The 18,043-nt window shown below is 41.9% G+C and overlaps 1 protein-coding gene across 10 annotated transcripts in view; it reads left to right on the forward strand.

The window, feature by feature from the left end:
- The first annotated feature begins 2,255 nt into the window (after positions 1–2,255).
- nags (N-acetylglutamate synthase) overlaps positions 2,256–18,043 on the forward strand; it is a 47,800-nt gene continuing 32,012 nt past the window's right edge. For 4 of the 10 annotated variants that reach the window (XR_010016559.1, XR_010016560.1, XR_010016561.1 and 1 more), the window contains exons 1-3: positions 2,256–2,984; positions 12,497–12,771; positions 14,820–15,033. Coding sequence is in view for 4 of the 10 variants with exons in the window: in XM_063037749.1 (XP_062893819.1) it covers positions 2,652–2,984; positions 12,497–12,771; positions 14,820–15,033 (822 nt within the window). In the remaining 6 variants the exon portion in view is untranslated. Of the gene's footprint in view, positions 2,985–6,057; positions 6,288–12,496; positions 12,772–14,819; positions 15,034–18,043 lie in introns of all 10 variants that reach the window. The other 6 variants (XR_010016558.1, XR_010016557.1, XM_063037749.1 and 3 more) reach the window with 4 other exon arrangements.

Raw genomic sequence — 18,043 nt, forward strand, 5'->3', positions numbered from 1 at the left:
GAGTGGTGAATCTGTGGAATTCTCTGCCACAGGAAACAGTTGAGGCCAGTTCATTGGCTATATTTAAGAGGGAGTTAGATAAGGCCCTTGTGGCTAAAGGGATCAGGGGGTATGAAGGGAAGGCTGGGGCGGGGTTCTGAGTTGGATGATCAGCCATGATCATACTGAATGGCAGTGCAGGCTCGAAGGGCCGAATGGCCTACTCCTGCACCTATTTTCTATGTTTCTATGTTTCTATGTTTAGGCCACGTTGGAGAACCATTGCTTCATGGAGCCTTGCTGTTGGTAGTCAGAGCTGTCTTTGCGGTATGGATTTGGCTGTTTCCTGGGCCAGCTGAGTGGCTGCCAGCCACTCTGAGCTAGGTAGGGATCCGGCTGTTTCCATAGCCAGCTGAGGTTGCTGGCCGAACTGAGACTTGGAGCTACCCCGAAGCAGAGATGGAACTGTCTATTCTTTGGTGTTTGTCTCGTCTTGTCCTTGCCTCCGTGGGGTAAGTCAAGCCATTCTGCCGTTGCCCTGCAGGGGCGGGGGGGGGGGACCTGTCTTGTCTTGTCTTTGCCTCTGTTGGGTAAGTCCGGCTGTTCTGCCGTTACCCAATGGATGGTCCTATCCCACCTTGGTGTGGAGAAGTTGAGTCCCGGCTTGTCTAAGTTGAGTCCTGGCTTGTCTAAGGATAAGTCCCAGCTCTATGTCTATGTACTGTCCTGTCTCACGTTGGTGACCTGTTAAAGTTGAGTCCTGGCTTTTCGAAGTATAAGTCCCGGCTCTATGTTGATGTACAGTTCCCAATCTGTCTCCGGGCTCCAGCCTCTGAATTATCAGCTTCTGCATTTCAAGAGCCACGGCCCCAGCCTGCTTCCAAGTTCAAGAGCCAGGACCCCAGCCTGGCTCCAAGTTCAAGAGCCAAGGCCCAGCCACGTCCTGCCCGGTAGCTATGTCACATCCTTGCCTAGTCTGGGGTCTGAGCCCAAGGCAAGACCCAGGTCCTGAGTCCTTGTCCAGTCTCTGGCTTGGAGTCCAAGCCCAGACTCCTAGTTCATAGTTCCTTGTCCGGGTTCCCTGTGTCTATTCCATGTCCTACCCCAAGTCTGCGTTCTTGTCCCTGCTCCTTGTCTGTATCCTGTCACGTCCCTACTCTAGTCAAGTCCTGTTCCTTGTACTTCAGTGTCTGTGTCTTGCATTTGGGTCCGCTACCAGCGCGCGCCCCCCCCCCCCCTTGTGACAGGCATCCTTTTGGTATTGGGAAGAGCCAGCTCTGGTTACACCAGTTTTTGACATTGTTGCTTAAATTGATAAGAATAATAAGCTGTGCTACCAGTGAAAGGACAGCAAAGTTGTGCAATGTGCCCTAACATAGGTTCACAATGTTCCAGAGGCTCCAAACCTACCCTACCCTCCCCCCACCACCACAAACTTGTGCATCGTGTGCCAAGATGACACAGCATTGTGCCAGTGCACTGAACTCAAGTTACATGATCCCGCAAGGATGGTCAGACTTGGAAGCACTGTGCAAACTGAGATCTGATGCTAACTGTAAAAATAAAAGGTCCAAATAAGCAATCTTTGCATATAACGCAAATTTTTAAAAACCTTAGAGAAATTACAGCAACTTTAGAAAATAAAAGCTAGGTAAATTCTGTTCATTATGTGGGCACCACATCCCTGATTTTCCTGGATTTGTCACCATGTGGCTCCCTACTTCTCTCTAATCTACTCCACACTGCTTCAAACAAGAGAACATTTGCAGATGCTGGAAATCCAATCAACACACAGACACAAAATGCTGGAGAAACCCAGGAGGGCAGGCAGCATCTATGGAAGGAAATATTTCTGGCAGAGACCCTTCATCAGGGCTGAAGTATCAACTGTTCATTTCCTTTCTCCCTGACCTGTTGAATTCCTTTAACATATGCGAGTGTTTCTCAAGATTCCCAATCTGCAGAATCTCTCGTGTCTCAAGCAAATTGTTGGATTAGACTTTACTTCCTGGTTTGCACTGCATCAACAATTCCAGTTCACTGTGTACCAGGACCTGAATTCCGGCCATGACTTTTTTTTTCTTGAATTGTTTCTGGTGATTTTGTACTCAGCACAATCAATTTTAATCATATTTTAAATTCAATCTTAATCATATATTTGATTCAGTGTTAAAGACGCAAGTTTCTGGCATGCTACCAAAAGCCTTTCACTGATTCACGGCACGTGTGACGATAATAAACCAATATCTCTAATGTTCTGGAGTACTTTGTTTACATATTGAAAGGCGCATTACGAATGGGCAACATATAGACTTCAAATGCTGAAATCTGAAGTGGCAAACAATCTGACCCCCTGAGTTCCTGCAGCAGATTATTTGTTGCTTTTTCCGATGGAAGGCGGGTCTTTTGTCTCAAAGGTACGCAATTAAACCAGGCTTTTCCCGGCGGCAGTAATGTGGTAGCGTGGTGGTGTGTGACTCCAACAGTGGAAAAAGCAGCCTGGGGTTTGGATAGGTGGCGTCGAGTGCCCAGCCCCCTGGCGCCAGGTGATTGCTGCTGCCCAACACGCAGTGATTGACAGCTGAGCAGTTTCCACGGGCGCTCTTATTGGGACCCGTTCGGATTGAGACTCGGAACTGCGGGACCCGGCATCGATCAGGTCAGGACTGCTAATGGCTACAGCGACTTCGGCGTCCGTCGGCACCCGTGCGGTGGCCAGAGCAGGCCGCTTCCTCTCTTCCAAACGAGTCTCCTCCTGCGGGCCGGGGCTCCGCCAGCTCAGCGCAGTGAAAGTCGGCCGGCACTGCAAGTTGCGAAGCGCTCCCATGCAAGAGGTGGATCGTACTGTGCCGTTGGTCAGTCACCACCAGATCGCTCGCTCCCTGGTCTACAAGGACGTGAGAATGTTCCTGAACGAGATCGGCGCCGATCCCAGGGAAGCGCGGTACTGGCTCACTCAGTTCCAGAACGCAGGCGCCAGCAACAAACTCTTCGCCGTGGTTGAAGTAAGTAACTAGTGCCCAGGAACAGCAGAGTCCCGGGTTTCCCTGGATTCGGGGCAATAACCGCAATTACTTGTTACTTTCAAGTTTTGCCTTCAGTTTACAGGATGCTGTTGGAAAATTGTGATTTTAGCGTCTACAGCCTCTTGAGTCCCAAGGAAATTGTGAAATTTGCTTCACTGTTTCCAAATAAGGACATCTAGTTTGCATAACATCAAACCTAAAATTACTTGTAGTCATGACCATGCGGCCAAAATAATCACTGTCTTGCCTCCATTTTGCTTTCAGTTTTTAAAATATTAGTATTGTTTAATTGCGCTCGTTCCAATTTATTGTTAGCATCCCGAATTAACGCACAACCTATTCAGCTTTGAGCAGAACTGGGTAAGGGAGAGAGAGGAGAGGAGCGGATGTCGATAGCGATTCCATATCTTGCATTGGTTCGAGAAAGCTAGTAGACTTAGATCTGTCTCTCCTCCGTTTCCTCGTTGAACAGGGACCTGTCAAGTGATAGACACGGGGTGGGCGATGCTGGTCAGGGGTGGGATGTTGGCATAAGAAGGTGATGAGAAATAAAAATGTGCGCTATGTGGCGGATTATTGGAAGAATCACAATTCCGCGCACTACAGTGCAGACAAACTGGAGCCAGTCGTCTGACTGCCGTACAGAGCGCCTAATATTCAGACCTATTGCATTCAGTGAAAAAAATCAGACTAGGAGACTTCTGATTCTGCCCAAGTCTCGTCACACCCAGTAAGCTCATGTCTGCAACACACACAAAAAGTGCTGGTGAACGCAGCAGGCCAGGCATCATCTATAGGAAGAGGTATAGTCGACGTTTCAGGCCGAGACCCTTCCTCCAGCACTTTTTGTGTGTGTTGCTTGAAATTCCAGCATCTGCAGATTTCCTCGTGTTTGAGTTCTTGTCTGTGAGTTGAATTGGGTTTACAGTGATACTTTACAAAGCTCAAAGTAAATGTACTATTGTTGTTCGTCCATCGTACGTCGATGAGGACCTCAACACCATTATTGATGGTGTCGAGACTAGCGCGCGATTTGGATTTAAGTGAGGGAGAGTTGTGCAGCGTCCGCCTCACTCTCTCTTCCCAATTCCCATCTGGATCCAGTGGCAAGACAGGGTCGAGACGGCTGGAGCTGGGACTAGGCGCAGTGGATGACCAGGATGTCTTCTGTGTCTTGTCCTGCTCTACACGTTCCACGACGCTTGCAGAGTCCGCCTTCTTGACCGTTGGACCTTCCATTGGTCTCGTCCGCTCAATCCGCCGGAGTCTGTCTTCACATGCTGGGATAGACAACTCCCTGATCTCACCGAGGGTTTGAGACCCGTCGGCTACCCTCACCTGGTTTAGCCGACTTGTCGAAGCCGTTGCCTGGGGTGTGGCCGCTGTCACATGCAAACAGCTACGGGGAGCCACAGGTGAGAGCTGAGTGCTAGGTGGGGACCAAAGGTGGACTAACCGCCCTGAAAAGGACGCAACATGTTCCCCCACCAGAGGTGCTACCCCTCCTTGACACCCCACTATATAAGTACATATATGACACATATCAACACACGCACAATACTGGAGGAACTCAGCAGGCCAGGTAGTATCTATGGAAAAGAGTAAACGAGGAAAAGGCCCAGACCTCACCCGCCCCCCCCAATTGTATGTGTATGTAATACACATACAAATAATGTATAGTTAAATGGAATAAATCATGAGAGTAAACATTTCCAAGTGAAATCTTGACAGTTGCAAAACTGGTCTGGGTACTTCTGAAACAGAATCAGGTTTGTTGTGATGGGAAGTTTGTTGTTTTGCAGCAGCAGTACAGTACAAAAACATAAAATTACCATAAAATATTAAATAAGTAGTGTAAAATCAAAGTTCAAAGTAAATTTATTGTCAAAATACATATATGCCACCATATACAACCCTGAGATTCATTTTCTTGTGGGCATAATCAATAAATCCAATAACTATAATTGGATCAATGAAAGACCATACCCACAACCAATGTGCAAAAGACAACAAACTGTGCAAATACAAAAAGAGGAAAAAACACAAAGTAATAATAATTAAAAACAAATAAGCAATAAATATTGAGAACATGAGATGTAGAGCCCTTGAAAGTGAGTCCGTGGGTTGTGGGAACAGTTCAGTGACTGGGCATGAAGTTGAGTGAAGTTATCCCCTCTGGTTAAAGAGCCTGATGGTTGAGGGGTAATAACTGTTGCTGAACCTATGGACTAAGCATGCATCCTTGCGGCAAGTCTGTGTTGATCATCAATGAGGAGACGTTATCACTGATCCTCACTGACTGTGGTCTCCCGATGAGGAAGTTAGGAATTCATTTGCAGAGGGCCATTTACAAAGGCCCAGGTTCCATGTTAGAATATCAGACCTTATTGTATCTACTTTGTGTAATGCTCTTTTCTGTCTGCACTGATGTACATTAGAATTGAAAGCTCCAAATTATGACCATTGTGAAACAGTTTAATATGTAGTAACACATCATGATAGTTCCCAAGCTTTAAAAGAACGTGCAAGACATTTAAAGTCTTGGCTGGTCAATTTTGGAATTAACTGCAAATTGCATAAATAACTTCTCAAATCTACAAGATGTGCTACAGCCAATAGGAAGTTGGTCTCTAGCCAACTTTCTAATTGCATTGGTATTTCAGTAGTGACACTGCTTTTGGTAGTTGTTCTATTGAAGGATTGTGTGTCCATAACTATTCACTCAGAGTGAGTTAAGAATCTTGGAAAGAGTCAGTGACATACCTACCTGTAGAAGAATTTAACTAGAGTCTTTAAAGATCCTATGTTGACTTTAAAGAGCCATATACTGGCTCAGATTTGCCAAGGCTGGCATCCTTGAGATATATCACATTCTGCAGGAGGACAGCAGGATCTGACGCCCTCACTACGGTGGTCAAGTTCATACTGAATTTTAAATTCCTCACCAATTGTCATTTTTCCCTACTTACTTCTCAGCACAATATCAGAGGTCATCCAGGTGTTGTAATGATGAAGAAATTATTTAATCTACTTTCATTCTAATGAAGAATAGGTGGCACCCTGTGCACTGGCCTTTGCTGTGGTAGCCAGCTTCTCACAACGTTGACTGCATGGACCTTTTCATCAAAAGAGAAGGGTCTCCCCATCCTCGTGCTTGTGAATGATGAGGAAAATTTCCTCCCAATGGAAGAACACATGACTCCTTCATCTTGTTGGAAACTGGTTTACTGGACATTTCTATCAGCAAGCATGGCTTACATGGATGGATCGTGGCAGACAAAGGTAGGAGTGGTAAACAGCATTGATTTCTAGAAAAGAAGAATGCATTCCCTGCATCAGTTCAGAGCATCTCGCAGTCCACTGCACATCATTGCAACAACTTCATTGTCACATGCTAAATGCAGTACCATCTTCCAAACTGATGACAACAGCCATGTTAAAGGAAGAGCAACCACTTATGGAGTATTATGAGCAGTTTTGGGCCCCTTATCTAAGAAGGGATGTGCTGGCATTGAAGTGGGTCCAGAGGAGGTTTACAAGAATGATCCGGGAATGAAACAGTTAATGTATGAGGAATGTTTGATGGTCCTGGGTCTCTACTCACTCGAGTTTAGAAGAATTGGGGGGGGGGAAATCTCATTGAAACCTATCGAAAATCGAAAGGCCTAGATAGAGTGGGTGTGGAGAGGGCGTTTCCAATAGTGGGGGAGGTCTAGGACCAGAGGGCACAGCTTCAGAATAGAAAGACACCCCTTTAGAGCAGAGATGAGGAGGAATTTCTTTAGACAGAGGGGGGTGATTCTGTGGAATGCATTGCAGCTGGTGATTTTGGAAACCAAGTCACTGGGTATATTTAACTCAAGAGGTTGATAGGTTGTAAGGGCATCAAAGAAGGGGAGAAGTCAGGAGACTGGGTTTGAGAGGAAAATAAATCAGGCATGATTGAATTGCAGAGCAGACTCAATAGACGAATGGCCTACTTCTGCAACTATGTCTTATGTTCTTAAGAAGACCAGGAGCTTAAGGGCCATGAAGAACAGTAGGAACAAGAGGATACAGAGCCTAATCTCTTGACTAAGCAGGAGAGGGAAGCATCAGCACAGCCTACAAAAGACAGTTTGTCAGAGAGGTAGTTCCCCAGAAGATGCTGCAAATCACAGTCCCCAGTGGAAGTGAACCTACCCACTCCTTCAGTTGTTATCTCCAGTAGTCAGCGTCAGACCCAGGAGACAGATTAAAATCCCTTTCATCTGACTGCTCCAATTATAATACATGAATGGATTAATTCCTGTTCCACTTAAGTAGCTTGTTGCTACATTTTTCTATTTCTGTCTTCTCATTTAAAGAACTCAGACTCCACATAAAATTGATTATCATTGCAGATATCCACACGGCTTTGGAAATCACTCCCAAATATCACAAAAGAACATCGCATTTCTTCTAAAATTGTGGGGATTCACATGCATGGTGGAGATCACTCCTTCGAGGGTCATCTTATGATGGGTCTCCAGCCCTTTCCAGCATAAAGGGAAGCATGACTGACTGTTTATGATTATCTCAAAATCAATTTTGCAGCTCACTGTAGAATGTGGTTTGATGCATAATTTTGGAGTTTCTGCACAGTCATTAATTTGTATAATTTGCTTCAGTTGACAGGGCACAAACTCATAGATTTACTCCTTTTGTGCTAAATACCACCCGTCACATAATGCATTATGCAATTTGCTTAACTTATCAAACAGCAACAGAGGAAAAGAAAGCCTTAAAATCAACTGATTGCAGTAGTATCACAATTTACAGTAAGTTTTGTATGCATAAGAAAATACACATTTAGAATAGTACAAGACCATAAGACATAGGATCAGAATTAGGCCATTTGGCCCATTAAATCTGCTCCACCATTTGATCATGGCTGATTTATTATCCTTCTCAACCCCATTGTTCTGCCTTCTCCCTGTAACAAGATAATTGAAATGTAAGGAACACTGAGCTATACATGACTATTAACATCATCCCAAAACTAAAGTTATTTGCTCTAGAATGTCTTTTTCTCATAACTTTAAATTTTTCTGTCCATAATCACAGTCCAAGTTCGGGCTTGTTCTTTACTGACAGAAACCATTATTGATACTCACACTATTGTACTCCACTTCGCAAGCTTATACAGACATTCCCCAGAGTTAGAGAATAACACCCTCCCTGTAAGGCAACTGGAGATTGCGTAATGTAATGGAAGGATATGGGCAGGCGAGAACAAGTCCTGTCCTGTCTACTTGGAAAGCCAGCAACATCCTTGCCTTGGCACAAAATGTTCCATGTCTCTGATTGTCTCTTAAAACACTAACTAAAATGATACACCATATAGTTCTATAATTACTCTTCAGATGAATGGACTCCCTGATACTGTACAGGCTTCAATCTGTGAGATCAGGCAGCAGATTTCCCAGCATAAATTATTGAAAAATTCAACATTGGAGTGCTATTGGGAACTTCTGCAGCTTGGCAAGATTGCCAAACATAGGCTGATAAATACAGTGGATTCCGGTTAATTGGGCCATCAGTTAATTGAGGCAGCCTTTTTTTTGGAGGGGGGGGGACCAACTGTTAAAGAACAAAAACTAAATCTAGAAAATAGCCAGGATCCCTTTGTTTATTTGGGACAATATGCTGCTTAATTTGGGCAAGAGACTGCTGCCGAACAGTCTCTAAATAGCGTCAGTCACGTGCACTTCTTACGTGGCTGATAGACACTACATCATGTTTAGAGCGATCAGTTTTTAAATAGTGTCAGTTGTGTGTGTGCTCAGAAAGCAGTGATTTTTGTCTCTAATAGCTGCTGAGAAATAAGCAGCAAGACAATTCAGAACTGTTTTGCTCAGCACAGTTTCCAGCATTCGGAAACAGCCAGGAGTGAAAATGAAACAATTTCACTGCTTCAACAAGTTTGGAAGGTATCAACAATCATCTGGAATGTTCCAATGAAAAGGAATATGTGGGTGATGCACTTGTCTTAAGCATTGTATGTTGGCGGTCCATTAGCTGCACTAGGTGTCTGCGCTGATTTTGTTCATTTACAGTTAATCAAAAGAACTTGGCAGGTGAATTCCTCCATCAATAACTATTAGTTTTATAGTACTGTAGAGATATTGGTCGTGTTCTAATTTGTTCAGTATTTCATTTAAATACATAAATTGTTCCTCGGTTAAACACTGGTTTGTCTTTTTAACTATTTCCATGAAACTTCAGCTAATTGGGGCCGCTGCTGGTTTGTTGTTTGTTGTTTTGTGGCAGCAGTATAGTGCAGGCATAACAAATTACTAAAAGTTACACAAAAAAATCTATAGTGTAATGGAGGAATAGTTAGGTAGTTTTCTTAGGTTCATGGACCGTTCTGAAATCAGATGGCAGAGGGTAAGAAGCTGTTCCTAAAGCACTGAGTGTGTCTCAGGCTCCAGTATCTCCTCCCTGATTATCTTCTCCTCCCGATTAATGTGTCAGTGGTTGCTGGTTTATTACTGGATGAGGACATCCCCATGATATAATCATGTGAAGACTCTGCACCAGCAATATGGCAAGTAAAGAATATGTTGACATCTTCAGTAAGAGTTTCAGGCAAGGACTCAGAAAGTACATACCAAGCAAATGTCTGAGTATTAACTTACAGATTTGCAGAATATTGCATGCTTGCATGTTCACCTAGATGCCCTTAGAATTCATGCTGAAATCTTATTCTGCAAAGGGTCTGATTATTTAAAAACCAGTCATTGTCATGTGCCAAAATAGCTCATGGATTTGTGCTACCACAGAGGAGAATATTCAGCCTGTCATTCATGCTTGCTCCGGCAGAAGTTCTCTGCACGTCTACTTCACCTTCTTCTCTCCCACATGCCCATCAACTCGCCTTTAATTTTGCTGTTTACTGATACTAATGAGTAACTTACAGTGACCAATTAACCTATGAGTATGTCCTTGGGCTGTGGGAGAAAGCAGAGCACTTGGAGGAAGCCCATGTCGTCACAAGGAGAATATACAAACACCACACAGACAGCAGCCAAGGTCGAGTTTGAACCTGGGACCCAGAAACTGTGAGAGAGCTGCACCAACTGCACTGTGGCAACCGAATCTGATAATAAAACTCGACAGGAAACTCCAAACTTGTTTCACTTCAGAAATGTAGAATCCAATCTGACACCGTCCTTTCAGAAAGAAAAATATAACTATCATTGCATTTAGTCAATACATTTTGCATAACAGCTCAGTAAGATTGAATTGGAAAAATATTATTATAGTTTGTATAAACCAGATTCAAAGGATTTTAAATGTTTGATCACAGCTGAGAAGTATTGAGAAAATAATTGCACAACACTGAAAACTGATAAAAAGTGAACGTTTTGCAGATATTCTGCAAAGGCAACCAACATATAGATAACCAGCAATGGTATCTAGGTTTGCTATAATTACCTGATTACTGACTGCAGAGTAAGTTACCAAATATCTGGAAAGAGTTCATAAGGAATGCTGATAGACATGTGAGGGGGCAATAAGGAGCCAACAGATAGTCGGGGATTGGGACTAATGGACTTGCTCTGCTGAGAGCCAGGGTAGATCTGATGAGCTGAATGTTCTCCTGCGTTGTAATAGTGGCACCATAAACCTGATCAACAAATCTGTGCAGTAACAATAGTGGCATAACCAGACTACTGCCTTGAAATTCATTCCTGGGAAAGAATATATGTATAAAGCCCATATCCTTCACATGGACTTCACATAAACAGAAAACATTGAGCCAGTCATACATTTCAAAAGTACATTTGTGAGCCCACAATAAATAATCACACTAGAACTGCTAGCTGTTCAGAGCAAAGCACCATAGGATATCCGCAGTTAAAAGTGATAGATTTTTCATATGCTTGTTGTTTATGTCCTCCAAAAACAGTTGCCTATCTTAAATTTTTATTTGTAGCTTTCTGAGTAACAAACATATCCAGTCAAAAGTAGTACTGTGCTGGAAATTTCAATTACAGAAATAAGTTTCAGTTTGTTGCATTGGTAGATTTATGCTTTAACATAAATGCTGACATAAGAGGAAATAGAAATAACAGCACGTGCTACATTTGATGAGCTACTATTTTGGCTTGAAGGTTAATGTTCAGTTTTACTTTGATCTGCATTTGGGCTTGGCATAAATTATGATAGAGTGTATGTCAGATACAATCTCCATTTGTGCTTTATTAATTAAATGAAGCAGGATAGAGCAGAAAATTGGATGATGCCACACGTTGCTCAGTGATGCTCTGGAGCGTCAGCCACACCTCAAACCATGGTATTTGTGCCTCTGGATCAGAGATTACGAACTCAATCCCCACTCTAAGGAATTGAGCAAAAAGTCTAATGCAAAACTGACATAGCTACATTGTCAGAAGCACCGACCTTTGGTTGAGACATTAAATCAAGACCCGTCTTCAGTTGGGTGCAAAAGATCCCACAGACATTTTCAGCAAGGAATATTCCTGACATACTGGTTAATATTTATCCCTGCAGTGACATTTCAATAGAAAACAAGATTATATGGTTGTTATCTCATTGCTGTTTGTGGGAAATTGGTTGCTGTTTTTCCAAGACTACAGTGGTACCTCAGAAGAGAGGAAATAGGAAACCACTAACCATTTGTGGAAAAGTTCCAGAGCCCATTAGTAAGGATATGAAAACAGTACACCTGCAAAATAGTCAAAAACAACGTGGTTTGTCCAATCCAGACCTTTCGAGGATGAAACTTGCAGAGCAGACAAAAGGGAGACAATGCCTATCTGGATCCTCCAAAGCAATTTGATAAGACACATTAATAATTGTTACACAGATAAAGATGCACTAAATTGTGGGTAATACTAACACGGACAGAGAATCAGTCAAAGTGCCAAAAATAGAGGGCGGTGTAAAGATCAGTAGAAATACTTTATGCTTATAATCTATATTATTAAGTTAATAAAAGGGGCAGAACACAGTGTGTCCAAGTTTGCTGATAGTACAAAGTTGCGTGAAAAAGCAGGCTTTGAGACAGACGGAGTCTGCAGAGGAAGAGACTCATTTAAGTAGGTGGCTGAGCGGCCCATGAAAGAAAACATCAGGAAATTAGATTATTCATTTGGAAGAAAGAAGAGGAAAGAGACGTTGTTCAGAAGATGATAAATTATTAGACATTTGCATTGAAAAGGAATAAAGTGCCCTTGCACACAAAAGGTAATGTTAGCATGCAGGTACAGCAACCCATTAAGAAGTCAAATGGATTTTTGACACCATGATGAGGTTACATAACAACTATCTGGACCTGACCCAGTATTCACATGACCTATGGTTTTAAAAAAACTCCAAACAGCCAGTGTAAAGAGGAAGCTAAATATGCAGAGAGTTCAATTTCTGAAAACAGAAGTGCTTCAGACACTATCCAAGAACTGATCTGTCATATTGGTTAACCTTATCTTTATATCCATTAGGTGGACGAAGACATCTTTTGCTCAAAAGAGATGGTGTCCAGTTTGGCATTCGGCTTGGCATTCCTCCAACGTATGGACATGAAACCTGTTGTCGTTATTGGATTATCTTCTCAGTACGATGAAGGAACTTCAGATTCATTTATAGAAACGAAATCCTTATTACTCAGGAATTGCAGGATCCTAACTGATGCTCTGCACAGGAATTCAGCTGTTACCATGCCATTTTTTAATGGCGGGGCCTTGTTACAAGCAGGAAAGCCTTCGTCTCCTAATAGGTACAGGTGTTTTATGAAAGAGCTAAATTCAAAGATATCAGTGATTTGTTAAGGAAAGACTGTATACACAACAAAGAAATGTCAAACCCAAGCATCACTAAACTGGTCATGGTCATGACTCACTGTGAAGTCCTTAGCATATAACACAAAATTGAAAACCACAAGGTACACTCAGGGGCTACTTTATTACCTTCTGTACCTAACAAAGTGGCCACTGAGTGTGTTTGTGGTCTTCTGCTGCTGCAGTCCATTCACATCAAGGTTCAGCATGTTGTGTGTCAGAGATGCTCTTCTGCACACCACTGTTATTAACACATGATTATTTAAGTTACTGTCACTTTCCTGTCAGGTATTCTCCTCTGACCTGTCCCATTAAGAAGCATTTTCATCCTCAGAACTACTGGTCACTGGACATTTTTGTTTTGTTTTTCATACTATTCTGTAAACTATAGAGACTGCTGAGCAGTTTTTGAGATAGTTAAACCACCCTGTCTGGCACCAACAATCATTCCACAGTCAAAGTCACTTAGATCACAATTCTTCCCCACTCTGATATTCAGCTTGAACAACAACTGAATCCCTTGATTTCCTCTGCTTGCTTTTATGCATTGAGTTGCTACCACATGATTGTCTGATTAGATATTTGAATTGACATGCAGGTGTATCCAATAAAGTGGCTAATAAGAAATGAATTTGGTTCTATTACTTCCAGTTGTGCAGAGTGTATATGTAGCACCTACCTTAGTGATATTAGAAAAGAAGAGGTACCAAGAAGTAGTCCTTATCTACACCATACCAAGCCCTACCACCAGCCTCAATAGGGAAAGAATGGTTGCCCTTTCCACAGAACCACATACAGTCTATTCCTACCGTGCCTCTCAATGATGGCTGCTAACCTTTTATTGGTGGTAAGCACTGAGCTATTACAGCTGAGCTCCAAAGTGTCTGGCCTACATTTTGATTGGGATTGCTTATTCCTTGCTAAGGAAATAATCAAGCACAATTTATATCTTCAAAACTGTCGTGCATTTCATCTTATTTTGTTTGTGATTAATTATGGGAAAATATGTACTCTTCACCATTTTCCTCAAAAAGTGACTTCAGTCTCCATTATTGGATGAGATTAAACACAATGCTGCAGGCATCTTCTGCAAGATGGAATGAGGCATTGCCTCCACGTGGCTTCCCTTGCACCACCAGTCTCCTCAAACGCTCCAACCAATCTGCAACAATCAGGGACTGTGATCAGACTTACTCACTCAGTGAGTCAGTGAGGCTGACGAGTGGCAGCTCTTTCTACGCCTTTCACTCATCCGTAAGACTGTTTCTGTGATCCTTTCCTATGCATAGAACAGTACAAGCCCTTAAGACCACAATGTTATGCCGACCTTTTAACTTAAATCAATCTAACCCTTCCCTCCTACATAGCCCATAATCCTCCATTTTTCTTACATCCATGTGCCTCTCTAAGAGTCTCTTAAATGTCCCTAATGTATCCTCCTCTACCAGCACTCTCTGTAAAGAAACCTACATCTGACACCTACCCCCACCCCCCCAAACTTTCCTCTACTCATCTGAAAAGGATGTCTTCTAGTATTAGCCATTGCTGCCCTGGGGAAAAGGTGCTAGCTGCCCACTCAATCTATGTCTCATTTCATCTATCAAGTCACTTCTTATCCTCCTTCACTCCAAAGAGAAAAGCCTGAGCTTGCTCAAACTTTCCTTACATATTCTCTAACCTGCATCTGCTCTGCACCCTCTCAAAAGCAAAAATATCCTCCTGTAATGAGGTAACCAGAACATTTTGTTCATTTCCAGCTTAAAGTCTGGGTTACAAACATTCTCAGGAATGAAATCCTGTCATAACCTGACGACTGTTTGAAATTAAAGGTGGTTTTCAGTTTGTGACCACATCAGCTTCTTTTCCCCCTGTCAGTATAAATATACCACTGTATTCATCTTAGTAAATAAAAAAAAGTTCCTGTGATGATTTGATTGCCATATTATACACCAAGGCCCCCATGGATTGACTGTGATTTCTTTTGCAGTTTTGGGAGCGTAGTTTCAGTTGAAGAAGAGCTATTAAACTGGAGTCTGGAATCAGGTCACATTCCTATAATCAGCTCCATGGGAGAGACCTCTGATGGACAACTGGTGTTTTTAAATTCCTTGGGTGTCACAGCACATATTGCAAAGATAATGCAGCCTCTGAAAGTGATGTTTCTGAACAACTCGGGAGGTATTCAGGACAGTAGTCAAAAGGTGAGTAAAGTTTTTCTTTGTGCAATGCATAAATTTGTAATATTATAATATTCTATAAAGGACAGATGTTAAGTTGATGTATCATCTAGTGAAGAATGTAAATATCTTTTGGTCCCAAGAAAAGCACTTGATATCTTTTTTTAAACAATTAAGAAGTCGTTTTGGACTTGATTAGACGTGGTATCTCTTCCACCTTTAACCTTCTGTCATTTCCCAATCTCGTCAGTTCATCTGACATCAGTTTGACCCCTTTACACTCTGTTGCTCTGTTCCTCTGTCACCCATTGATGAGCAGAAGACTTTTTCATCCTTTTCTGCCTTCTTAGCTGTAATAATGCTGTACCCAAAGTCAGTTAAAGAGTGGGGTGCGGAACAGATGATATTTTCTGATCTTGAATGTCATGCTAACAAAGTTCCATCCTCCATCTGCCACCTTGAAACCCCAATATTGTAAGATCTTACTAAGGAGAAAACAACATTGCAGGTAAGAAGGAAAAGACACACAGAAAATGTGAAAATAATGGATGTTTAGAGCAAGTAATAAGACCACAAGTCACATGCTTAGGAGAATAAAACAAAATAGGATTCATTGGCTAAGAATTTAAATACCAGAACTGCTGTTCAAAGCATTTGGTAAGTTTTGGTTCAGGAATCTACCAGAAATCAACAGAAACTATGCTCCTTCATAGATCAAGGATGCGTGGCCTGTTTCTTTGTGCTCTTTAAACCTTTCCTAGCTTCCATGTTGGTATTATAAAATAATAAGTGAAAGCTGAAATAGAGGAAACACTTCAATTTTTTTTCTTCAACACTACTGATTACAGAGCCGATCAGAAGGAAATCCTTTGAATTCCAGGATCGGGATTACAATTGGATTTTGCCAAGTTAACCTTGCAAGAAGTTTCAAATAGTAATCCAGGACTATACTAATTTGATATTTGCTTCTGGTAGGAATCATTGTAACATTAGTTCTAACAGTAAGAACAGAAATCCCAAATGATTCTCCCTGACTGAACTATGAAACATGCCCTTGGATTTCTACCCCTGATGAGGCTCTGTTTTTGTTAATGCAGAAGGAAAGTGTGGGTGAAGGAATTTGAGATGTTAAATTATGTTCAATGTTTTGAATTTCCTTTTTTCCATAATTTTAGTAGACGAGTGAGCACATTAATTTTAAACTAAAATGAGAATAGGAATCTGATAAATACACTAAACTCCCACAATCTAACAGCCTGAGAGTCATCTCATTAAAAACTGTTACTTTTCGGGAATGCGATTTTTCCTTAGGATGTTTTCCAGCCATCTGTTTAGGAGTCTTTCTGCAGTGGATGTAGAACCCAGTCACTCACATAACCACTTCTATGGTAAAGAAGCCCTTTCCACTGCTTAGTGTTACTCTGTAGAAAAATTTAAGGTTGGCAAACAAGCAAATAATACATAGAAGTTGCAACACAGAGACAAACCATGGCTGTGTTTACCTTCCAAGTGAGCAATTAGTTCTAATCCTAATTACCCAACTTGTTCCCTAACTTCTTTGGGGCTTTCATCATATTTATATATCTGGTTCAAACTTGTACATTGACAAGTCCCTGGCTCAACTCCTGATCCTGAAAACAAATTTCACGTCTGCACAACTTGCTGTTTAATGACCTTTATGCTGTCTACGGTTCCAAAACAAGAGAGTGATTGCTAGGATAATCTCCAAGGCCCTGGTTGCTCTAAGTGGATCTAGAACTGATGCAGTCACTGAACAATTAGGAATATGATGAGGCAAATTCTTAAAAGGCTGTGGATAAATTTTGGGCATCAGAGGAATAGTAGGATGTGGGGATTGGTTGGAAAAGTGGGCAATGAAAGTGGAGCAGCTTCATTAAACTGAAGAGCCTACTTCTACTGTAGTTCTTGTATTCCTCAATCTCTGTATCCGTGTCCATTCGTTACTGCAAACAATTGGCCCATCATTTCAGAATCTTTAAACACTTTTAATTTTTGGTCTCATAGTCTTATGTCGTTCAAAAAAATGTGGCCTTCTGATACACTTATTGTGCCATCTACAATTTCAGTATTCTTTCTATAAAGTGCAGTAACCAAGTGACCGATTTCTTTTTAGGGCTCATCATGTACTTCTTGGCCATTCCACACCTTTTACAATGGAGCCTAAAATTGGATTTTATTTGTAAATAACCTCAGATATCCAAATGCAGTTATTTCTGGTTCTTTTTTCAATATTCCTGCTCTGCGCTTAACTTTCATTTGGTATTAGAGTATAACTAATGTTACACAATGAATTTTTGATGATTGTATTGCATGGCTGTTTCACCACCTAATCATGTCCTGTTATAGCTTCCGTTTACTCCTCCAGAAATATTCTGGTCAAGAAATTGGAGTGTCGTAAAAAAATATGCCCTGGAAGCAAAAGGCTTGCATAACATATACAAGTTTGTAGTATTCACCTGTGCACACCTCATCAAAATGATTGTTCTGTTGAGCCAACACCAATTGTGTTGTTTGGTGTTTCAGAGACCTGAAATAATGAGTTCAGATCTCAGCATCTGGGGAATATTAAGCTGGTATCAATAAATGGTGCCCATGAAAATACTGGCAAAAACCTATTGCATTCACTCATATTCTTAAGAAATGGAAATCCAGCCAACCTTTCCCAATTTAGCCCTCATACGACTGTAGATCCACAGCAGTATGGTTGATTTTTAACTGTCCTGTGAAATGTTTAAGCAGGCCACAGCCTGTACAAGATCTCCACCTTCACCACATGAAGTATAATGATTGAGGAGGGTAAGGCATATTGACCAGTTAGGGATGGGAATTAAATGTTGACCTTGCTGGTAAAGTCCAAGAGTCTCAGTGCAAATTCGTGAATCTGGTATCCAACCCTGTTGCTGTTATGTCAGTGGATACCAGAGTTGAAAGGGGATTGGAGTGTGGTATAGCTCTGCAGCAGGATAGTGAAATTGCTGAGATGCCAACCTGGACAGGGTGGCAAGGGCAGAAG

The sequence above is a fragment of the Mobula hypostoma genome, chromosome X1, assembly GCF_963921235.1.
Source record: "Mobula hypostoma chromosome X1, sMobHyp1.1, whole genome shotgun sequence".
NCBI lineage: Eukaryota > Metazoa > Chordata > Chondrichthyes > Myliobatiformes > Myliobatidae > Mobula > Mobula hypostoma.